We start from the raw sequence: 24,044 nt of genomic DNA, 5'->3' as shown, positions 1-24,044 counted from the left end.
GGAAATCGAGGCTCTCAGTAAGATGCGTTCGGGGTCCGTTCTTATAAAGACCACCTCCGCCACACAGTCGGCGGCGCTCCAGGCTTGCGACCGCCTAGGGGACATCCCAGTGTCCATTGTCCCGCATCTGGCACTAAATAGGACGCAGGGGGTTATTTTTCATCGGAACCTCCTGCTGCAATCTGATGAGGAGCTCAGGGCCAACCTGGAGCGCCGAGGCGTGCATTTCGTCCGGCGTGTCCAGCGCGGCCCCAAAGACCGTCGCATTGACACCGGGGCCTTTATCCTCGCCTTCGAGGGGGACGTTCTCCCGGAGAAGGTTAAGGTGATGTGCTACCTGTGCGACGTGCGACCTTACGTCCCGCCTCCTATGCGCTGTTTTCGTTGTTTGCGCTTTGGGCACATGTCGTCACGGTGTGAGGCTGAGCCCATTTGTGGCGATTGTGGACGTCCTCTCCGTGAGGAACATACATGCATCCCACCACCTCGGTGCGTTAATTGTCTTGGCACCCACTCGCCCAGATCCTCAGACTGTCCCGCATATCAGAAGGAGAAGGAGATACAAGAACTCAAAACTTTGGATCGGCTCTCATATTCTGAGGCCAGGAAGAAGTATGACCGCCTCCATCCCGTGCCGTTGACCACTTCGTTTGCCTCAGTTGTGTCCCCTCCTTCCGCGGTATCCTCACCCCTCTCCTGTCCCCCCTCCGCCTCCTCCCCCCATCCGGGGTCTCTGCCTCCGCCTCCCAAATCCCTCCCTTCCAAATCCTCCTCCCCCGCGGCCCCCGCCCCCTCTGCCCCAGGGGCCACCCTTCCTCCTCCTCCTCCCCCCCCCCCCCCCACCCACCGCCTGAGAAGCGATCCTCTTCTCAGGCGTCCATCGGGGAAACGTTCCGGACCCCAGCTTCCGAGGTCCGGCGTTCCAAAACGGACCCCGCACGTGAGGACCTTCTTCGGGTCCAGCCCACCATCCCTGTACCTCCTCGGACTTCCAAGAAGGCCTCCCGGAAGAAGTCTCTATCCCCCTCTCCACCCCGGCGCGTTTCGTCTGACGCTCCATCCGTGAGTCGCTGCTCCCGGCCGTCCTCAGTTTCGCCGGGACGCTCTGCTGCCAGGCGCTCAGCTGGCCTCTCGTCGGCAAATGATGCTGCCCCTCCTACACAACCAGGGACAGCAGCCGCAGCTGACGACGACTCGATGGAACAGGATCCGCCTCCCGCCGGTTGTAGCGTTGTTCCCTCGAAACCTGGCCCTCCGCGGCCGTCGAGGTGACCAGCTCTTCCCCCGTCTCGTTCCCCCTCTTTTTTGACTAGCGATGGCCTTGTTACATTGGAACATAAGAGTTATTCGATCTAATCGGGAGGAATTACAACTGCTCCTCCGCCTGCACTGTCCGCTCGTCCTTGGTCTCCAGGAAACCAAGTTGCGCCCGACTGACTGTATTGCCTTTCCCCACTATACCTCGGAGCGTTATGACCTCACCCCTGTGGACGGTATCCCAGCTCATGGTGGGGTCATGTTGCTCGTTCGGGACGATGTCTATTACCATCCCATCCCCTTGACCACCCCACTCCAAGCAATAGCTGTCCGTATTACTCTGTCTGCTTTTACTTTTTCAGTTTGTACCATATACACTCCATCGTCATCCGCTGTTAGTCGGGCTGACATGATGCACCTGATTGTTCAGCTTCCCCCGCCGTTTTTATTGTTTGGCGACTTCAATGCCCATCATCCCCTTTGGGGCTCTCCTGCATCCTGTCAAAGAGGCTCACTCTTGGCGGATGTCTTCAACCATCTCAATCTTGTCTGCCTCAATACTGGCGCCCCGACTTTCCTCTCGGACTCTACTCATACCTACTCCCACTTGGACCTCTCGATCTGTTCTACCACTCTTGCCCGTCGGTTCGAGTGGTATGTCCTTTCTGACACCTATTCGAGCGACCACTTCCCCTGTGTCGTTCGTCTCCTGCACCACACCCCATCCCCACGTCCTTCGAGCTGGAACATACCGAAAGCTGACTGGGGACTTTACTCTTCCCTGGCGACCTTTCCGGACCACGATTTTCTCAGTTGTGACAGTCAGGTTGAATACCTCACGGCTGTTATCATCAATGCTGCCGAACGTTCCATTCCTCGTACTACCTCTTCTTCACGTCGCGTTTCCGTCCCCTGGTGGAACGAGGCTTGTAGAGACGCTATCCGTGCTCGACGACGTGCTTTACGCACCTTTCGCCGCCATCCTACGTTGGCGAATTGTATAGGATACAAACGACTCCGAGCGCAATGCCGTAGAGTCATCAAAGACAGCAAAAAAGCTTGTTGGGCCTCTTTCACCAGCTCCTTTAACAGTTTTACTCCCTCTTCTGTCGTATGGGGTGACCTGCGCCGGCTGTCGGGCATTAAGGCCCACTCCTCGGTACCTGGCCTGGCCTCAGGTAATGAGGTCCTCGTTGATCCTGTGGCTGTCTCCAACGCCTTCGGCCGGTTTTTCGCGGACGTTTCAAGCTCCGCCCATTACCACCCTGCCTTCCCTCCCAGGAAAGAGGCAGAAGAGGCTCGGCGACCTTCCTTCCACTCGCTGAATCTGGAAACTTATAATGCCCCCCTTTACTATGCGGGAACTCGAACGTGCGCTTGCACTGTCCCGGTCCTCTGCTCCGGGGCCAGATGCCATTCACGTTCAGATGCTGGCACACCTTTCTCTGGCGGGCAAAAGCTTCCTTCTTCGTACCTACAATCGCGTGTGGACCGAAGGTCAGGTCCCCATGCGTTGGCGTGACGCCGTCGTTGTCCCTATACCCAGACCCGGGAAGGATAGACACCTTCCTTCTAGTTACCGCCCCATTTCTCTTACAAGCTGTGTCTGTAAGGTGATGGAGCGCATGGTTAATGCTCGGTTAGTAGGCCGTCATATATGCTAAAATAAAGATCCGGATTTAATACTCAACGAGCAAAGCGAATTCAATCATAACGCCTATTTTAGTATTTATGACGACCTACTGAGATGACAACTGTTGCGTGTGGAGATCCAGGCCGAGGAATGAGAGATGGTGCGCGGTGGAGAAGCCGGACGACGTGTGCAGCGCCTGGCGTCGTTGCCCTTGCCCGCGGTGATGGACATCAGACGACTGAGCGGACCGCGGCACACCACCAAAATGGCGGGAACCACGGAAGCAGACCGTAGAGGAAAACAAGTTCACACCAGCACCATAGATATATAAATCGCCCTATGCTTTTTAGATCGTATAAAAAATGATAATTTTACTGTTTTTTAATTCTGACAAGTACAGATTTTAACCTTGACATCTACATATTTTAATTAAGTATTTTTAATATAAAAAAGGTCTACTGAATACAGTATGTGCAAATGGAATGTAACAAATGTACCAGACGCCACCTGTCGGTAATAGTGTTATAATTAATATAAATGACGTGCACTCTGCCAACCAATTTTATGTGACGTAGCATGTGAAAGTTGCTGGATTTGGACGGGTTACTCCTTTGATGTTGATTAGATAGGATGAAAAAGATTTGCTTCTGTGAAATAGTAAGTTAGTATCATTATTTTTACAGATCTGAAGATGGTTCTGAATGAACCGAAACCGGTCATATGAATAAAAAATTTGCAGTCAATACGGGTTTTAAGTAGAATTACCAATACGTTGAATCCCCAATCTGCTGACTTGGCGAACGGCATGTCTGCTGTCACTCGCTTTCAGCTTGTACGTTGCAGTGAAAAACAACACATTCATTTCAGAATTCGGGTGACTCGACGATCGGTGCAGACGTTATTTCGAGTGGAAACTCGAACTCCGGAAACAATTGTGTGTCCTCCTCTGATATATCGGACATGCATAATTCGTAGCCATACTGCATAATGGAATGTCTCTGCAGGCGGAATTGATTCTTGTTGCTTCTCATATGTATCGAGCACTGTATCACCTGTGTCAGGGAGATGATATGATTAGGGAGAAGTGAATGAGATGAGCGTGAGAACACAAACGTACATTCATAATCAATTGTGCGAGTCTGTTTCTCTGTCAAGAAGTGGCAGATCTCTTGATTATGCTTCATGATGATCAACCTTTCACTATAGTGTACTGAACACGTCTGCCGACCTCGCCTGACAATTTGGCTGTGTGGAAGCATGGTGGGAGGTAAGCGATTGCAGTGCCATGGAAATTGGAATATCTATTTTGCGCTGTGTCCGTATCGGTAAGTCTGCCATCTTGGATTCTGACGTCATTGATGACGGTGTGGATCACAGTCGTGAATTCGAAACATTGAAACATGCTGACTGTGCCGTTCCCCCAAGATCGCTTTGCATTGCTCACTATTCAGACAGCACTAACCTTTAACTGCTACAGACGTGCTCTCTCCACTCCGAGCCGAGGGTCCCTGTATTGCTCGCCTATTGCTGCTACCTATGCCGAGCCGCTATGAAATACGTTTCATTCATTTTTAAGAAAACTATCCTGTGAAAAAAATTGATTTTTTTGTGCATCTTAGCGTCTGATACTTTCACTCGATAAAGAACTGAATTTCTTTGTCATTCGCCATAGTTGCCGTTCTGCATCAAATTACGTAAAGCATATCACGAAATTTTAAATTTGGAAATTTGTGGTAAGGTCTTAAGGGACCAAACTGCTTAGGTCATCGGTCCCTAAACTTACGCACTTCTTAATCTAACTTAAACTAACTTACGCTAAGAACTACACAACACACACTCGAACATCCGACGGGGGAAACCACGCGGACCGTGACAAGACGCCCCAAATCGCGCGGCTAACGAAGTCTTAAAATAGTTTGCAGAGGTAAAAACGCATTGAGTAGAATTTTGTTCATACTTTACTGTGTATGGAACGTTGATGAGCAATAGAAAATTTATTTAAAACTGAGAGCAGAACTATCTCATTTCGTTTTCGAGACATTGGTTTTTATATCTGGCAAATTGACGCGCGAGTCGTGGCCTGTTCTATCCCTGTGCATCGGGAATCATGCGGTCATAACAATTGTCGTATTTCATAAACAATTAAAGATATCGAAACGAGGTTTATTTGTAAATGATAGCGTGCAGAGTAGCATGTATTGTGTATGATAAATACCGCAGCAGTGAGAGGGTTGGCGGATACGTTGCGTAAACGCATCAGAGCATAGCGGGTTCACTCAAAGGGTTAAGGTCAGTCATCTTGGTTATAGTTTTGAGGAATTTGCCACAGTTTCAATATAACATAGAGGTATTTTGTTAAAATTTTTCTGAAATATACGATGTTTGGCTGTAGCATTGGGGATACAGGTCTTTTCTTAAGTTGTCTACGTAAACCTACGGTGTATCATTGCAGTTACGTGGGGATCGCATTCTTGAAACAAAAAGTCTATGGATACACCTTACTTAATGCTGGTCCCTACTTTGCACACGAGGTTGGGTTCTCTTACACATTGGCCAGAGGGGCTGAAGATAACGCAATGAAACTCTGAAACTGATCTCATAAACAAATCGTATTCAAACTATAGACGGCTAAACGTGGTTTTAATTTTACATTTTGTATTGAGCAGCCTAAGTCTTCTAACAATCTTGTTCAAAAACAGGTTTACACAGATGATGTGAAAGGCTATTACAGTAGTGTCTCGTTGAGTGTTTTTAGATTGCATTCTGCAGCACCATTGGAGTGCTGTACGGAACCCTAGATCCTCCATAAGGTGGAAATAACTTTGCTTTCAGGTAATTATCAGCTATCGTACAATTTCAAAATATATCATCGTTTGCGGGCCTGTATATCAACTTTTTGCTAAAATTGTTCCCCCGTATCTGCCATTTTGCCACATATTTTATTCTCTTCGCTTAAATAACCAGTCGACTCAAAAAGTAGTTGTGAAATACATTTAGTGTTCCAATTAGCGCGCGCGCGCCTTCCCCCCCCCCCCCCCCCCCCCCCCCTCACACACACACACACACACACACACACACACACACACACACACAGGCGCGCGCTCTAGCTAGTGAGGTTATTGCAGGGTAGTTTGTGCTAAGAGATAATTGTTAAGAAAAAAATTTCATACTTTGCGCCATTTGCGATTTAATTAGCGTTGAAGTTCGGCACCTGATCGTAGGCGCGCGCATTTAAGCAGCCTGCCAGAGACAGTGTCGCCAAACGTGTTCGTCGTTTGGTTTCCTCAAACCGAACAAGTGTAGCTTTTACTCACCCAGCTTAAATTTATCAATTCGGAAAAGGCACATTTTAATTAGTAATCAGCGTTTCAAGTAGTCTCACAGGCCCACAGATTTCTCCGGACTGCAGCTTCTTAGCGCGTGCAAGTTTTTGCGCGCGCAATGACCTGATTGACTTACGTCAATGCTAATTAAATCGGAAATGGCGCAGCGTATCTAAATTTTTGTTAACAATTATTTCTCAGCACAACCTATCCTGCGACACCCATACAAGCAGTTGAGACAATTTCTGACCACCCTGTATATACACATGGTAGAAGTTAAGTGACATTATGGCGAATCTTATTTGGAAGGATGCCCCATTCTTGCATGTTGACCTTGAAGACTATTCAGCAATCTCCAAAATCTTTTAGTCGCGCTAGTGTTCTGCTTTTGCAGTGATATCCGGCAGCAGCTTACTCTTCCATCAGGTAATGCGATGGGGTCTACCACTGGTCTCTCCACTGCTTGAGTCGTAGTGAAGAAGCTCTTTGTAGCTTTCAGTTGACAGACTACAGCTTGATGATCATCCAATGGATGATGGGGGTTATTGGTCAGTGTCGCCTCCTCTGCATTGGCAGCAACTGTCCATTTGACAGTGGGGAGAGCTATACCAACAATCTGGTAGTTTGTGAACTGGAAATGGCGTCATACATCCCAACAAGGTTCTGATAGTCTCACTAACTGCAGTGTCAACCTGCTTGTTGTGAGCAAATGCACTCCATACAGTCTCACTAAATGCAGTGCCAACCTGCTTGTTGTGAGCAAATTCACTCCATACAGGTGGGATACACTCTGCAGCTGACACACACAAAGCAAGAGCAGAAGTTGTCAGAACATGAGGACTACCTTTCCAGGTATACTGCCAATGAATCCCTTTCATATCCCCACTAATTAGTGCACCCATATATATGTAACAGATGGTTTATTCCAGTTGAAAGTCCTTGATACAGTATTTATAAAACACGTTTTTGTGTTTTTTGAAATGCTTAGATCTATATTTCTATTCATTTAAAGCAATCTTTGGATGACATTGAATTGTATCGAGATGTGATTGATAATTTGTGTAGTGTTCTATAGAGAGTAGTTCATTATAGATAACTGCATCATCTGCGAAAAGTCTGAGGTTATTACTAGGTAATTAATAAACAATGGTCCCAGCACAGAACATACTGAATCCCTGATAACCCAGATGGTGGCCATTTCTTAATAAGCACTTGTTTAGTACGGAATTAAATGCTTTATGGAAGACAACAAATGTTGCACCAACATAATTGTCTTAATCCAGGCCTTTCCTCAAGTAATGTGAAAAAAGTGCTTGTGGGGTTTTGTCATGGAGGACACAATTTTGTTAGGGATAGCTTATTATGTTTGAGCTGCGAGTATGTTCTAGAATGATACAACAGTTTGGTGACAGATATTGGACGATAGTTAAGGATCGTCCTGCTAGCGTTCTTGCAGACTGTTGTGGCCTGTTGATTCTTCCAACTACTGAACACAGATTTTTGTTAGAGTTGTCTATTTACGTAATGGTTAGAATGAGGGCTCATTTGACCGCAAATTCTGTGCAGAATCTGATATGGATTCCCTCGAGTCTTACCACTTTCTTCGATTTAAGCAGTTAAAACAGTTTTGCGTCTTGAATTCCCCTTGTAAAGGAACATTTGAAAACAGAGTTTGGGGTTTCTGGTTTAGCTTTCCTACCATCAGTTTCAGTTGCTGTCTGGACAGTAACTTTTGGTGCCCCTGGCAGCCTTTATGTACGACCAGATTTTGTTTATCTCTATATGTCTGTCTTTTCAGAGGTGTTTGCGGGAGTTGACAGATGATGGTTGAAGGTATTGCTATAGCAAGCAGAAGTCTATTTATGTCAGTATTGTTGGCCCCTGGTTTGATCAGAACCGAGGTGGAATATTCCCACATGTCATTCAGGGGCCTGAAGATAGCGTAGTAAGTCACCGAAACTGATAGCCAAATAAAACAAGTTTGGAAACTAGATGGCTGAAAGGTGTTTAATTTGACATCCAGAATTTCTTTGGCTTTTAAGATTCTGCTGCAGTAGTTGCAGGCTTCACATGTTGCCCTTATGGCAGCCAAATGAAGTTCATTCAGGAACTGTCTGTCTACAGCATATTTGGAAATTCCTGTTGCAAACTTCTATGACTTGCCGAGGGGAGTCCACCCCTGCTGAGGGAAAGAGAAAAGTCTGAGTTGCTTGTACTGGTATGTAATTTGGTAGACAGAGTGGCAAGTACAATGTCAGATGGTCACAATATGTTATTTAATGTCTGCCGCATTACGAGACCTGGTCAGTGCAGGTGTGTCTCAGATACATTACACATGGTTCCGTACATATTTTTGGAATGCTCCTTGGGTATGGTGAAGCTAAAGGTAACGGAAGAGCTGCTGGTTGGCTGCATCAAGAATGTTTTCCACAACATAGCATCCCATCACACAAACTTTTTTTCCAAGTCACACAGCGGCTCCGATAAACATGCACCTTCACTGTAAGGAGGCATGACTTTGGTGCTCCACAGCAACGGCACATGCCAGAATTTGAAGATGATGTACTGCATCACATTGAAGAGAACATGTCAACGAGTCCTCAAACAGTTGCATGTGCAATGGATGTTAGACACAGTATCAGCTGGGATGTTATGTGTGAGCAACAATTACATTCATACCACTTACAAAGGGTACACACTGTGGATCCAGTTGATTTTCTGCAACGCATTGCCTACTGCATGTGGTTCCTGCACTGCTGCATGCGTTTTCACATTGAGTTCCGTTAACAGAAGAATTTAAGTCCACTAGGGACTGTTCTGAATTTGCAAAAGAGCCGTGTTTGGACAGACAAAAATCTTTGTGCCACGCATGTTCATGAATTTCAGAACTGGTTTGGTATTAACATGTTGGCAGTTGTTTTGGGTGGTCGTATGATTGGGCCATACCTTCTTCAATTCACACTAACTGGTCCTGCATACTTGATGCTCCTAGAAAATGTATTGGGCCGAATTCTGAAGCTGTACCACTGAATATCCATTATGGAATGTGGTTTCAGCATGATGGTGTACCACTTCACTTCCCATTTGCGGTTCGGAGAAACCATCACAGATAAAGTGGTCCAAGATGGATAGGCCGATGTGGTCCAACAGCATGGCTGCCACAGTTGCCGGATTTATCTCATGTGGATTACTTCTTGTGTGGTTGTATGTAAAGTTTAATTTACAAGACACTCCTGTACATACAGAGGAACATCTGCTGATATGCATTCTGAGTGCTGCACTAGAATTTGAAGAGATGCCGAGTGTGATGGACAATGTGTACCAGAACATGTGTTGTAAGTAAAATGTCTCTAATAACATTTGCAGTCATCACATCGAGCAGCTGTTGTAATCCATCAGTACAGTTATGTACATACAGTGTGCTGGATTCATTTTTGTTTTGAAGTAATGTAAACATGTCATGTTTAAGTGTTCATACAAACAAACATGCTTAAGTGATAAATGAATATTTCATTATGTTTCCTTTCAAATTGTTACTTAATTGTACTACTCCATGCATAATTCAATTTCTTGGGCAGAAGTGGGTGAGTTACACATCTGAATTGAATTGTTAAGTTTCCAGACATAGGCTCCTGTTCAAAATATCATGTGCTCACTCTCCTCTAAAGATTATGGAATTTCCGAACACTCTGTATAGCACTGTGTTATTGTGCAGTATTCACTGCTTGTTTAGAAATTCCTTGACAGAGACTAAGCAATGCTTTATCTTTTAAATGTTAAATGCTGCTAATAATTGGTCACTGTGTGTGTGTGTGTGTGTGTGTGTGTGTGTGTGTGTGTGTGTGTGTGTGTGTGTGTGTGTGTGTGTGGGCGCGCGCGCGCCCTTCCGTCCTTTTTCTTATTGAAATGCCAAGCAATATCACTCTTCCATTGATTTCTTATCACAAAGCCAATGGTTATATTTTCATCACTACACAAATACCACACACTTATTGTGCCTGGAAAGATCCAGTACCTTATTTGATAAGTGACAGTTAATCTAGTGTCGTAAATGCATGTGCGATTTGAACAGCAAAACTAACTTTATGTTAATTATATCACATCCTGACATTGTGACATTGTTCATCAGTGTGGATGGGAAGATATAACCATGTCACTGACACGAAACTGTTGATCACGGAAGCTTAGTGTGAGATATAGATAATGCATTGTATATTAGGTAAAGGAAAATCTTTGCTTCTGTGCTCCGAAAATAGTCTGGACGTTTGATGAAAGTGTGGAGAGAGGCTACAGTGGGTGAGTAGCAAGTGAAGTCAACTGTGGGACAACATTGGACATTACAAACAGATACTGTGAACTGACTATGGCTAAGACATGTATGTGGAGGAAATTATTTTTTTGTACCAGCAGATCTGGTATTAAGATTTTATATGGAGTAAGCCAAATGAAGAATTGCAAAACAAAATTCTTAAGACCACAGTAAGGTCCAACAAGGATAGTGTACTTTTACTAGGAGCATGTCTCCTAAGCTAGTACGATTGTACTAAAATTTATTGATGACATTGTGTCTACTGACAATTGCTCCACTGTTGAAACAGTGTTTGGAAAGGGGGGGGGGGGAGGCTTAATGTGGGTAAGTCGCTGACTGGCACATCTTGAGATATATGATCTGTAAAAAAAAATACAGCATTGGGGACATCGTTCAGCATTTTTACCAGCAGCTGTTAGTGTCATATTACAAAAACATGACTCATCACAATTACATTTGCTCAAACATTAGGGCCATTTGGTAGTGATACAAGGGCACATTATTCTAGCTACTTTGGGAAAATATTAGAATAGAGTTGTTCATTCTCTTATCTTCTCGTTACATTGAACCACAGTTTTCGTTGTAATTTCAAACATCATGAAGATTATGTAGTGACTGTTTCCCTAGGTGAATGGGTAGTGCAGAAGCGCACCCAGGTTTGATTCCTGGTACCTCCTCAGATTCTCTCTACAGTAGATAGATCTGGTACGGTGTCCACTCAGTCCTTGGGAGGCCAGATAAATAGTAAATTTGGATAAAGGAGCAGTGACATCACCAGGATTCCTCTACTGGCAATAACAGCTTGAATGGATCAACTGCATGATGATGAAGTGTCCCATGATCATAGATTACTACACATTCTGCCATGTAGGCAACAGTGGGCCAGTCAGAACAGGTCAGAAGAGTAATCTGTGAGTGGCATTTTATATATGTGGTTATCGAGTTGAAGATGACTGTCTGACAAAAACAAATAAATGTAACAAAAGTGAGAACAAACTTATTCCAAATGAAGTCTCCTGAAAGCAGTGTGACATACTGGAATGTTTTGTAAGTGTGGTAACAAGAGAATTAGTCATGCTTTAGTGTGATGTTCAGTGGACTTGAAAACTTTCCATTACCCGAACGTGTCTTATGCAGGAAAACTAAGCAATGAATCCATCCCTCTGCCCCTCCCACCTCCACCCCCTCTGTCCAAACAGGCCTCGGAAGTCTCATTGGTACCAACCGACTGCTGTGACATTATCAGCCGAACAGTGTTACTGGATGTGGTCAGCTCACTGCTTTCGCGACTGTTGTCAGTTTCCATGACCAGAACCATTACTTCTCGATCAAGTAGCTCCTCAGGTGGCCTCACAATGGTTGAGTGCATCCTGCTTGCCAGCAGCTGACCCAAATGGTCACCCATCCAAATGCTAGCCAAACCTGGCAGCACTTCAGTGATCTGATGGGAACCAGTGTTATCGCTGTGGTAAGGATGTTAGCAGCGAATCCATGGTCTCTTGTAAACTGAAAAGCCATTTGAATAGCAAACATGGACACTTAAGTATTTCTGAAAAAGCAAGTAGCCACTGATAAAACTACTGAAATAATAGCAAAACAAATTCAACCCCACATAATTGCAGAAGACTTAATTTTTCCTGCATCATAAGAAATGGTGAAATTGATGTTAGGTGATGGCGCTGGGAAGGCAATATCTTTGGTTCCACTGTCAAACTATACTGTTTCCCACCAGATTGATGACATGTCTTAAGATATTCGGTGTATTGTCTGCGAAAAACTGAGCAATGGTCATGTTTTTCACTACAGCTCAACGAGTCAACTGATATAAGTAAGAAATCTTGATTACTGAATTACGTTAGATTTTTGATGAAGATTTAGATATTGAAAAATTCCTTTCTTGTGCTGAACTGTCCTCAGTTAGCCATCAACATAGTAAATTTTGTTAAGTCAAGGGCTCTTACAATAAGACTTCTCAAACAATTGTGTCATTGAGTGGGATCTCAACATGACTCTTTCATGCATACTGAAATTTGCTGGTTATCAATAGCCTTGGAAAGACTTTTTGAATTGAGGGAAGGGCTATTAAATATGTTCAGCATTAAAAAGCCAAACTTCACCACTCAGTTAAATGATGATGAGTGGTGTGCAAAGGTAGCCTATTTGGCAGATATTTTCCACCATTTAAATTACCTGAATGGAGATATGCAAGGAGAAGAAGAAAATGTGCTGATGTCAAGCGATAAACTCACCAGGTTCTTAAATAAAACTTAAAACATGGAAATCATACACGGAAAGAAAATCTTAAATAGTTTCTCTTACTTTCAAGGTAGATCCACATGGTGACATAACCTACAAACTCATTTTAAATCAGCTCTTGGTTCTTGAGAATAACAGGGCACAATATTTTCCCTCCGTCACTGTGAACTGTGCAGTCCGTGTGCTGTCTCCAGAATCCACCACTGACAGATTGAACACTTTAACTGAAATGTGATGTTATCAAGTTTTGGATGTTAGTGAAGAAACAATACCTAGTAAGAGCAGTGAAAGCAGTTAATACCCTGTTGCATTTTTCCACAGCCTGCTTTTGTCAGTTGGGATTTTCTGCTCTAAGCTACATAAAAAACAAAAAACACCATAGACCTCTCTTTGAACAGGAAGTGTGTGTGTGTGTGTGTGTGTGTGTGTGTGTGTGTGTGTGTGTGTGTGTGTGTGTGTGTGTGTGTGTGTCTTGAATTCCAACACAAACTGAGCTTTTGTGTGTGAGAAGCAACAGCCTCGGTGTCTCATTGACAACTCTTACTTGTAAGGTGTGAACCAATAAATAACCTGTAACCAAGTTAAAGTTCTACTGGAGTATTACTGTATATTCTGTTCATCATTTTTGAAAACAAATATTCTTTGAAATTAGTTCAGTTCCTTTTATTAGCAGTGCTATAAACCTTCAGCCACGTAGCTAATCTCACGCCACAGAATTGTGCCATGGCACACCCGCTTAAAACCATTGCGCTGGAGCATTGCGCAATGATGGAAAATCCGAGATGGGATGCCAACTAACCAATCTATCCTAACTATCAGACTTGACCCGAAACCAATATTGACCTCTGCCAACTCATATTACTCCTCCACTTAACTGTGATCCACCACACTGCCCCTAAATCCTCCCCCGTTTACTTAACAGACTTTCCTAACCTCAAACCTTGTCTGACCATTGTTTCCCAAACCCATCAAAGTGCAAACCAACCTGATATCTGCGGGTAAGAACACAATCCACCACCTAAAAACTGGCTTTATCATAATCCTATCTGTTGACAAAAATCTCCACCACTGTGGTTGAGAACCACTGGGATTACCTGACTGAGATGCACCACCATCTGTCAGATGTTTCCACCTAAAGGACCTGCCACACTGACCCCACTCCAGAAATCCAGTATGATCACCAACCCTCCACCCCCCTCAAATTCCTAGCTCCATCCCAGAAACTGCCTCCTCAGTAGGCTGTGTGTTACCTTCCTCACACCCACAACTGTCTGAACTGCTACCATCTCCTTCCTTTGTTAAAATATGTAAACATCGTAATTCAGGACACCTCATTGCGGTTGCATATTGTGCGCTGAGAGAGAGAATCTCCGCCCTTGTGGACCACGATCTTCAGCTGCAACCAACCCTCCTATATAAAAGACACTTAACAATTTGCTTTACTGACACGCCACAGTTCACAGTTCCTGCCCTTCAGTGCCCTGTTAGTCAATTTTAATGCCATCTCCCTCTACACAAACATACCTTAGATTACCTTCATAATACACTACATATACCTTTGCCCAGCTGACATAAAAGTTACAACCTTCTTCCTGGTTACTATTACCAACTATCTTGTTGCCCACATCTTTGGAGGCATTACCTACAAATAAATATGCAATGCAGCCATGAGCAACTGTGTGGTCCCATCCTATGCCAATCTATTCATGGGCCATGTAGAGGAGTGCTTCCTATCCAGAATCCCAAACCGTTCATGTGGTTCAGATCCATTGATCATGATTTGGTTTAACAGTGAGGAACCCTAACCACATTCCTCCAAAGCCTCAACATTGTTTCCTCCATTTTCTTCACCTGGTCCTCCTCTGTCCAACAAGCCATATTCCTTGATGTCATGCTCCACCTCATGGGTGGCTTTGTCTGTACCTCATCCACAATAAACCTTCCAGCAACCAACAATTCCTCCATTTTGACAGCTGCTACCATTCCACACCAAGAAGCCTAGTGACCCATAGTTATTGTATCTGCAGTGACAAGCAGACCCTCTCCAAATATATTGAGAGTCTCACTGCTGCCTTCGCAGACTGACATCTTTTATAGTGGTATCCTGCCACCTACTGAACCTGTGCAGTGTTGTAGTCCATCCCTATCACATCCCTGATCTCAACACCTTGCCCCATGGCCAATATCTTGGTAATAGCCCTAGATGTAAAACTTGTCCCATACATCCTACCTATACCACCTACTCCACTCCTATCTCAAGTATCTCCTACACCAGCAAGGGCAGGACCACCTGTGAAAGCAGCCACGTGATCTACCAACGTAACTGCAACCACTGTGTCACATTCTACATGAGCACTAACAAGCTCTGTCTTCTAAATGACCACCACTAAACTATGGTATAGAGACAGCTGGGCCACCTAGTTGCCGAGCAAGCTACTGAGAATGGTGTGCTTGACTTCAGTTGCTCCACTGTCTGTGCTATTGGATTCTCCCTACCAACACCAGTTTTCTGAATTGTGCAGTTTGTAACTTTTTTTACAACATATTCTTCTTTCCTACAATGCCCTCTGGCCTTAACCTTCTCTAGTCTCTGTCCCCCCAACTGCCTTTACCCCTTCACTGCTGCGTTACATACACCTTCTGTACTCCAAGTGCACCTGCATAGTCCTGCATCTCTCCTCTTCCCTTCCCTACCCTTACAACCCCTTGCGACACAGTGTGTCCATGCAGCATCTAGTAGCCCACAATCCTGTCTCTGTACACTCCCATAGGATGTTCCCCACCCTTACTCTGCTGTCCCTCTCCTTCCCAATCCCATAACTCTTTCCCACTATCCATCCCAGCACCCAGCAGAGATCACACACACACACACACACACACACACACACACACACACACACGCAGGCAGACAGACAGACAGACAGACAGACAGAGAGAGAGAGAGAGAGAGAGAGAGAGAGAGAGAGAGTTGATGATTTGCAATATTAAATTTCCAAATTTTATCAGTCATACGACCCATTGACAAGTTCATGTTTGTACGTTGAATAAAATTGTGCGCATTTTACCTTTTCAAATAAGTAGTGAGTTATCAGTTTTTAAGGATATATTCTTCTCCTCCCCCCCCCCCCTCCCCTTCTCTCCCCTTTCTTCTTCTAAACAAGGTCAGATAAAGATCCCAATTCAAAACGAATAGGAAGTTGAGTCCATGGATTATTGTTTAGTCAAACTGTTTTAATCAGTATTATGAAAGTTGGTTCCAGGTTCTGCATCAGCATGCAAATGTTGTATATTACTCAAAAGTGTGTTGTAGAGTGTATTGTTGGCAGCAAGTGGTTCAGTTATGTCCATAAAAAGAGACATATGTCTTGAGTTTGTTTATATCTTTTCATTTATGTATTATTATTGTTATCAACTATATTGCAGCACTTACTGTATTTTATTGGTCTGAACTTTGCTGTGTATTTCTTGCTATAGTATCATCACTGTCAAATGTTTCACCTTTGCCAAAAAGAAAATAAGAGATAAGCAGCATGCTGCTAGTTTCTTAAAACAACATACAATGGAGAAATAACAAAGCCAACTGGTTGTTCAATACATTGAGCTAAGTTTCGACACCTCTAAGGATAGCTTCAGCAGAATGAAAATTTAAAAGCTGTCTGATGTTTTTCATTGCAAGGTGTACATACCAAAGACTGGAATGTTTTTAATTTGTGCTTGTCTGGTCTAGACATTTACTATTGCATTCGTGCAATGTAACTTGAGGCTTTTAAATCTTATGCACGGGCACCAAAAGGTAGCCATATTCAAAACCATAAAACAATATACTTATTTTTTCCCTGTCTCTCTTTTATATAGGTTCATTAAGAACTCATATTGCCCATATTGTTTTTCAATCCTTGTTTGCGGTATTACATGCAACCAAATGAAGTTTCTGGATGCTGTAAACAAATGCTATTGTTCTCCATATTCTCTCCCCCACCACCTCCAAAAAGGAAACTGCCCTTGTATTTTTCTCTCACACTTTTTGTATTAAAGTATCAATTTCTAGAGACCTCATATGTGCTTTGTTGTTACAGGAACCAATGAAGTCAAAAGCACCACAGCTGCATCTGGAGTACAGATTCTACAAACTACTCGGATCTCAAGGTAAGCCGTCTTTACTGGCAGCTTTCATTTCCTATGATTGATAATGTGACATCTAATTAAGTGTATGTACATTAATTATAAACAAATAATTGATGTGTTCCCAATGAAGTAAAAGAAACCAGATTGACAGTTCAAGACCTTTCACTGCAGCTAACCAGAAAGGTTGACCTTTCTTCTTAAAATACTTTGTGGATTGTTTAAATATGACATCATAAAACTGACATGTTTATGTATAATAGGAGTACTTTTAAACAGACATTGGTTGAAACATCGTGTGCAGGTGTAAGCATTGAATAACAGGTCTTTGTTGTAGGTTTATATTTATGAAAGTAAACAAATATTATTATAGTTATTGTTTCATCCAGGTAGTTTGTGTGTATATTCTGAAGCTAATTTTTGCAGAAGAATAGTCTGATAAAAAAAGAAACGAAACTGTTCACTTTACTAGGGGACTTATTGTCATAGCGTAATAATGTATCATTGTTTTTGAACCTGGAAACATGTTCATAGAATGTGACAAGTGTAATTGAACAACTCACTGATAATGAGAAAATAGTTTACAACAGACATTTTCTCTCTTGCTCTACATCAGAAAAAAATGTGCGTGTTGCGTGCCACAAACTATTGAGATTAATACTTCAAATTTGAGCCCATTTAAATCATCATTCGTTCCTTACATCACCCAGTACATTTATGCATATAATTTTCCATGAGGATGTGCAGGAACTCCTCAATTTGTGTGTGTGTGTGTGTGTGTGTGTGTGTGTGTGTGTGTGTGTGTGTGTCACGTCTGTAGTAAAGTTAATTGCCATTGAGTATCTGGTATCCGGATTTTGGCAAAACTTGTCACTGTGTTAGAAAACAGCACAAAGTCAGAAAAGTGTCTTATACTACACAACATTAAATGGTTTCAATGGTTTTATCAGACTTCTTATAGGAAGAAATTTTTCATGTTCTGTATGTTTGTGACACGTTCGTCCAACAGCAAACTGTAAAAGCCCAGTCTGATGACAGTACACCAGACATTGATCGGATGATGATACTTGATATAGAAACTAGTAGCCAGTACACAAAATAAAAGTATGATTATAGACTAAAGCAAATAATTTTGTTCTGGGGATAGAAAGGCAAATAGTGAACAAGGATGCTAATTTTATGTGTCAAAGTGAGTGGGAGTGTGCCTGCCACTAATCTTCTTAGCATGAAGCCCACTCTACTGCTAATGTGGAAGAAAAATTCAGTGCACTGCAGGCAAGAGTGGAAAAGAGGAATTATTATAAAAGTTAGAAACCCACATCCATCATCCTTTCATTATTTCCTTGAAATACTGCACAGAGCTGATAAGTGCATTGTGCTAACTTTTCAAGAAACTTCCAACTACAAATCATATCCACAACAAGATCATTAAATTATGGTTAACAGTACTCGATGGAATACCTTTAGGAATAATGAGGTTGATTTGCTGTTTAAATTATCTGTACATTTTATGTTCAGATACAGGTATCATATGTTACTCCACCACAATTGAAACAATAAATAAATCCATTTTAACTTCTCAGGCGTAAGCAAAATTATGGACATAAAACTGCTTGTATAACTCTCTACCAGATTTATGTACTCACGCATGTTGTACCTTATTGTTACTTACATTGTGCCTTAAAAAGTAGAGAGAGAAGAAGGAAAGCAGCTAAATCTGAGCTGTGGTTTATACCTTGTGTGGCACATCAAACACAGTGCCTTTCTATAACAATCCTTTTTGTCCACCACCCTTGTGTGTGTGTGTGTGTGTGTGTGTGTGTGTGTGTGTGTGTGTGTGTTTGAAATGTTAACAAGCAGTCTATAACTTTTATACTTGTCCAGTGCTGCGAGAACAAGTGGAGTGGACTGCAGTATGACATACCTGAAATGGACATTTTTGAAATCAGATTATAGTTACCATGGCCGTGTGCTCCGTTTCCCTCAGGAAATTTTAAAAGACTGAGTTTTCAAGGTACATACGGGGTTCTGCCTTGTCGGACACTTTTCTCCAGGAAAATGGTGTGCCTCAGGGTTCCATCCTGAGCGTCATCCTCTTTGCTATTGCCATTAACCCTATAATAGACGGTCTCCCACTGGGCATCTCTGGCTCCCTTTTCGTGTACGATTTTGTGATCTATTGCAGTTCTCCATGGACTTGCATCCTTGAGCAGCATCTTCAGCGATGTCTTGATCATCATTACTCATTGTGCACTGACAATGGCTTTCGTTTTTCCACTGACAAAATCAGTTGTATGAATTTCTGGTGGCGTAATTGGTTTCATCCACCGTCTTTACATCTTGGGCCTGTTGCTCCTCCATTTCTTGAAACTACAAAATTCCTGTGGCTTAGCTAGCTTGATAAGAAACTTTCTTAGTTCTCCCTCTGGTCTTATCTGGCCGCCCGCTGCACGCGGTCTCTCTGCACGCGGTCTCTCAATGTCGTACATGTCCTCGCTGGTGCTTCCTGGGGAGCAGATCACACTTCCCTCCGTTTGTACCAGTCCCTTGTCCGTTCAAAACTGGACTATGGGTGTTTTGTTTATGCATCTGCACGTCTGTCCCTGTTACACCATCTGAATACTATTCACCATCATGGCATCCATTTGGCCACAGGTACCTTTTCCACTTGCCCGGTCGAGAGTCTCTATGCAGAAGCTGCTGAATTACTGCTGTCATACCCCCCTGACTTTTCTCCTCAGCAAATATGCATGATGTTCGTCTGCCATACTTGGCCACCCATCTTTTGCCTCCATTGATGAATCCTTTGATTGCTAGTATGAGGCATGTCCCTCTACTCTGTTACCTCCTGGAGTTCACTTTCGGCTCTTGCTCCAGCAGCTTAACTTCACTCTGCCTGTCACTTTCGTGATGGAATGTGAACCCTTCACCATCTTGGCTTTGTGTTGTAGCACTTGTTCACCTTGCCTTTATTTGGTTCCTGAGGACACTCCGCCAGCCTCGTTCTATTGTCATAAGTTTCATGACCTTCACACAGAACTTCGCTATAGTACCTTTGTGTACACTGATGGCTCTTGGAATGACCATTGTGTTGGATGTGCCTTTGTCATTGGAACTGCCGTTTTTTGTATTGAATTCTGGAACACTGCTCAGTATTTACAGCAGAGCTCTCCACCCTGTATCGGGTCATGCAATACATCCAGCGACACAGGCTTTTCAGTTGCGTCATCTGCTCCGAATCTCTCAGTGGCCTTGTCTCTGTGTTCTGTACACCGTCCATCCAGGAAAGCTGTCACTTGCTCACTCTTGATGCAATCACTGTGATGTGTGTGAGGGTGCCTGGTCACGTCGGTCTGACAGGAATCGAAGCTGCAGATGCTGCTGGCAAGGCTACAGTCTTCGTACCCCAGCCTGCTAGTTCTTACATTCCCTCCGATGATATCTGTGTTTTCAGGTGGCAGGTTGCAGGTGACATCACTTTGGCATCATCATTGGTCATCCCTTCATGGGAACATGCTCTGGGGAATTGAGCCCCTCCCAGCGTCTTAGACGACCTCCTCTCAGCCCTGTCGCTGTGAGATCATTTTAAATATGTTGCATATTGGGCTCTGGCTTTTAGCCAACACCATTTGTTAAGAGGTGCCCCACCCACCACTTTGTGCTTGTTGCCCTCAACCTTTGACAGTTTGTTGTTTCCTAACGGAATGCCCTATTTTTAACCACTTACGTTCTCATTTACGTTTACCATCCGAGTTATCGACAGTTATAGTGAACAACCACGTTTACTTTTTGTCCATTGTAGCAGTTTGGCGAAGGACATTTAATCTTGTGTTCAGGACCTTCGTTTCTCTACGGCGTATTTTATAGACCTTTCCACATACATTTTTTTTAGCTGTCTTTCCTTCTGTTGTTAAGCTTAACATGTAGTCGTTTTTTCTCTCCCCCACCTCCCCCTCTCCCCCACCTGCCCCTTTGCCCCACCAGCCCAATTTTGACATGGGCATGTATGACCCTAGTTGTTTTTGCACCCTAAAACAAAACAAAACAGACAAATGAGATTATAGTTATCGCAACCTTAAATTTACAGGCGCATGGCTATTGGTACATTGAACCAAAGTGCACAATCTAATCTGTGATTTGCACACAAGACAGACTCTCCTCACCTTAATTAATCGTTGGTGCATAAAAATAGCATCACTGTGTAATATGATTTATTTGTTGTGCCACAATTTTGAAGTAAAATGAATACTCAGTTAAGAACTTAAGTGTCAACAGAATAATAGACACAAGTTATCTGTATCTAATGTGCTTCTTTGAAGACAGAAGTTGACTGCATCAAACAGTACGGTGGAACGTCTTCTGACTGTATAACGCTTGAATAATGTACAGTGCAGGTCAAAAGCAGGTACTCGAGAGGCTACATACATGATCGACTCAATTTTTAATATGGCTGTGCATTATTTTGAAGGCAAGTTTTTCAGTAGATGTAGTAACTACTTTTTCGTGAAGAGATTCACTGATATCCTCTTTGATTGTTTGTTATAAATGTAACATGTACATAATAAGCTGTGATTTAAATTGATTATCTTTTTATGGCTTTGATTTCATTATCACATTCCATTACATATAGCCTTCACTCATAACTTACAATAATATTGAATGAATTTGGGACTGATATTACTGTGAGAAGTTGTCTGCTAGATATGAGGAAACTAATCAAATAATACTTAGAATTTTATTAATTCCCATATTATAACAGATATTATTAGAATAAAATCATGGACTTAATAATAAAATCATCTCGATATTGCAGTCCAAAAGATTAGTAGCAGGTATATCAATGTGTTGTTGTTAAGATGATTGAGTACCACATAGCAGATTGTAACACAATTCGTTCTCAATACTGATTGATTCTTCCGATGTTCCATGTGTGGCATCTGATAAATAATTTTTCTGTAGTTCGAAGAAATGCCATAAATTTAAAAAATATCATCTGTGCATTATCTTCCTACGTCATGAGCTTTCGTACCATTTGTTGATGCCATGTGTGTCAGATCATCAAGCATAATAGTAAAACTTGAATAGTAGAGGCACAAAATATTAGTTGTAAAGATGTGTATTACATTACTGTCTTTGTGCCATAAATTTATTTAACTGAGATAGAATCAATGTTTTATACCTCAACTTGTGATGTCACAACTGGCATATTGCTGTAATAACTTACAAAGATATTTATGCTTGTTGTTAAATTTTGATTATTTATTTCTGTACAAGCTTTGCAAACTTTTTGAAGAAAGAACTTTGCTAGCTTTTACATAAATAAAACTTAAAAGAAGTGTGGGGTGTAGGTGGACAACAGTGAGAGTGAGAGGAGGTCCCCCAAACATTCAGGAGATCAGATGTAATGTATTGCTTTTAGAAGGCATCCCGCAAGTGTACTACTACGGGACGTGCGATGGCCGCTACAATGCCATGGTGATGGAACTGCTGGGCCCCAGTCTGGAGGATCTCTTCGTTCTTTGTAACCGCAAATTCTCGCTGAAATGTGTTCTCATGATAGCCAAACAGGTGGTAAGTATAATCCACCATCACCCCACGCTAATCTGCTATGCTCGGTGCTCCACACACCACCTGTTTTGTGGATTGTGGAACACTATCTTTTTGTGTTGTTTACCTCTTACTTTGCAAGGTAATTTCAAACTTGCAAGTGGTAAAGTTTGATTGTTGCATTTTTATGGGTTCTTCGCTTTCTGTGTTGTGGTTTTTGAACTTTCTTATTACTACTTTTACCCCAGCTGCGAGGTATATTTGGCACGTATTGTATTACAAAAGATGGGAAGGATTAAAACACTGGAACAAAATGCTTTGTGTAAACCAAGCTAAATTTGTGTTATGACTTCTATAACTAAAGCCAAGTGAAGTGTTTTGATCATATTTCAGGGAGTTTCAGTTCCCTTGAATATAACTGAAATTAAATAAAATTGCTTTTGCCTAGATAAATTTCATTGGTTTGCACCCAACCTTCTGAACCCTTTTGCTTGTCTGGAAAGTCATTCGTACTTTCTTTATCACTTCTTATCTCCCAATAGTTGCTCCTACAGAAGTATTAAACAGTGTTTTTCAAACATTTGTTCTTGTCTCTTCAGTAACATATCTAATTATATGCCATTACTGCTTATGATGTGTTATGTCTGTGCTATATTTGTTTTAAACTGTTGCTTTACCTACCTACATGTCAGATACCCTAACATGCTCCTCTTGGACCAACATTTTCTGTCATCTTTATGTTCATATATTTCCATAATATTAACTGAACATTTACCCTATGTAATCTGATTATGATGAGGTTTATCTTGTACTTAAGAATGTATATATGTAAGGAAAGAAAATGGGAAAAAAGGAAAAGAAAACGAGAAAATCGCAACACTGAAAGAGAAGTGTCGTAGTTTATATTCAAATATTTTTTGTGACTTTCCCTTTTTTTGTTTCCAAAGGCGATTTCTCATAAGTTTTACATCCATCCCTTCCTTCTGTATCTTTCCATTCCTTATCACTAGTGTCATCACTTACTCATCCATATTTTTTCCATTCATTTCGAACTTTTGTAGAAGGAATCCCTGAGGTGTTCTACTTCGGACCTTGTGGGAAGTACAACGCGTTAGTTATGGAGTTATTAGGACCCAGTCTGGAAGATTTGTTTGACCTGTGTGGACGAAGGTTTTCTCTCAAGACAGTCCTTATGATCGCCACTCAGCTTGTAAGTATAAAGGTTGAAAATAAGTAGTTCTGTATCTTCCCAGCAGTATTTCTTTGTATTGTGTGACCATTTCGTAGACTTTGGTATTTTTCGTTTACTTTTCTTTACACTTTTATTTTCATATAAAATTTCCTGAATATCAATGTCCATTTTTCTTTTTTGTATCATTTCAGTTATTATTGCAACAAATGGTACTGTCAGTGAATTTTTAAGGAGATATTGTCAACTAATTCAGCATCAAGACAAACTTTTTTTATATGAAGCACATTGCTGGGCTTCCATTGAAACCTACTAAAAACTTGCAGGATGAAGGACGTGTTCTAGCGATTTGCATCAGTTATTTACATTTTCGTTTGGTTTCATTTTCAGCCCAGATGTTTGATGCTG

At 42.4% G+C, this 24,044-nt stretch overlaps 1 protein-coding gene across 1 annotated transcript in view; it reads left to right on the top strand.

The window, feature by feature from the left end:
* Window positions 1-24,044, top strand: part of LOC124805383 (casein kinase I-like) — a 321,183-nt gene that overhangs the window by 215,224 nt on the left and 81,915 nt on the right. The window contains 2 exon segments of the mRNA XM_047265945.1: window positions 16,855-16,924; window positions 22,320-22,471. Coding sequence (XP_047121901.1) covers window positions 16,855-16,924; window positions 22,320-22,471 — 222 coding nt within the window.

This window comes from Schistocerca piceifrons, chromosome 7 (genome assembly GCF_021461385.2).
Source record: "Schistocerca piceifrons isolate TAMUIC-IGC-003096 chromosome 7, iqSchPice1.1, whole genome shotgun sequence".
NCBI lineage: Eukaryota > Metazoa > Arthropoda > Insecta > Orthoptera > Acrididae > Schistocerca > Schistocerca piceifrons.
This window is presented reverse-complemented; position numbering and strand designations above follow the sequence as displayed.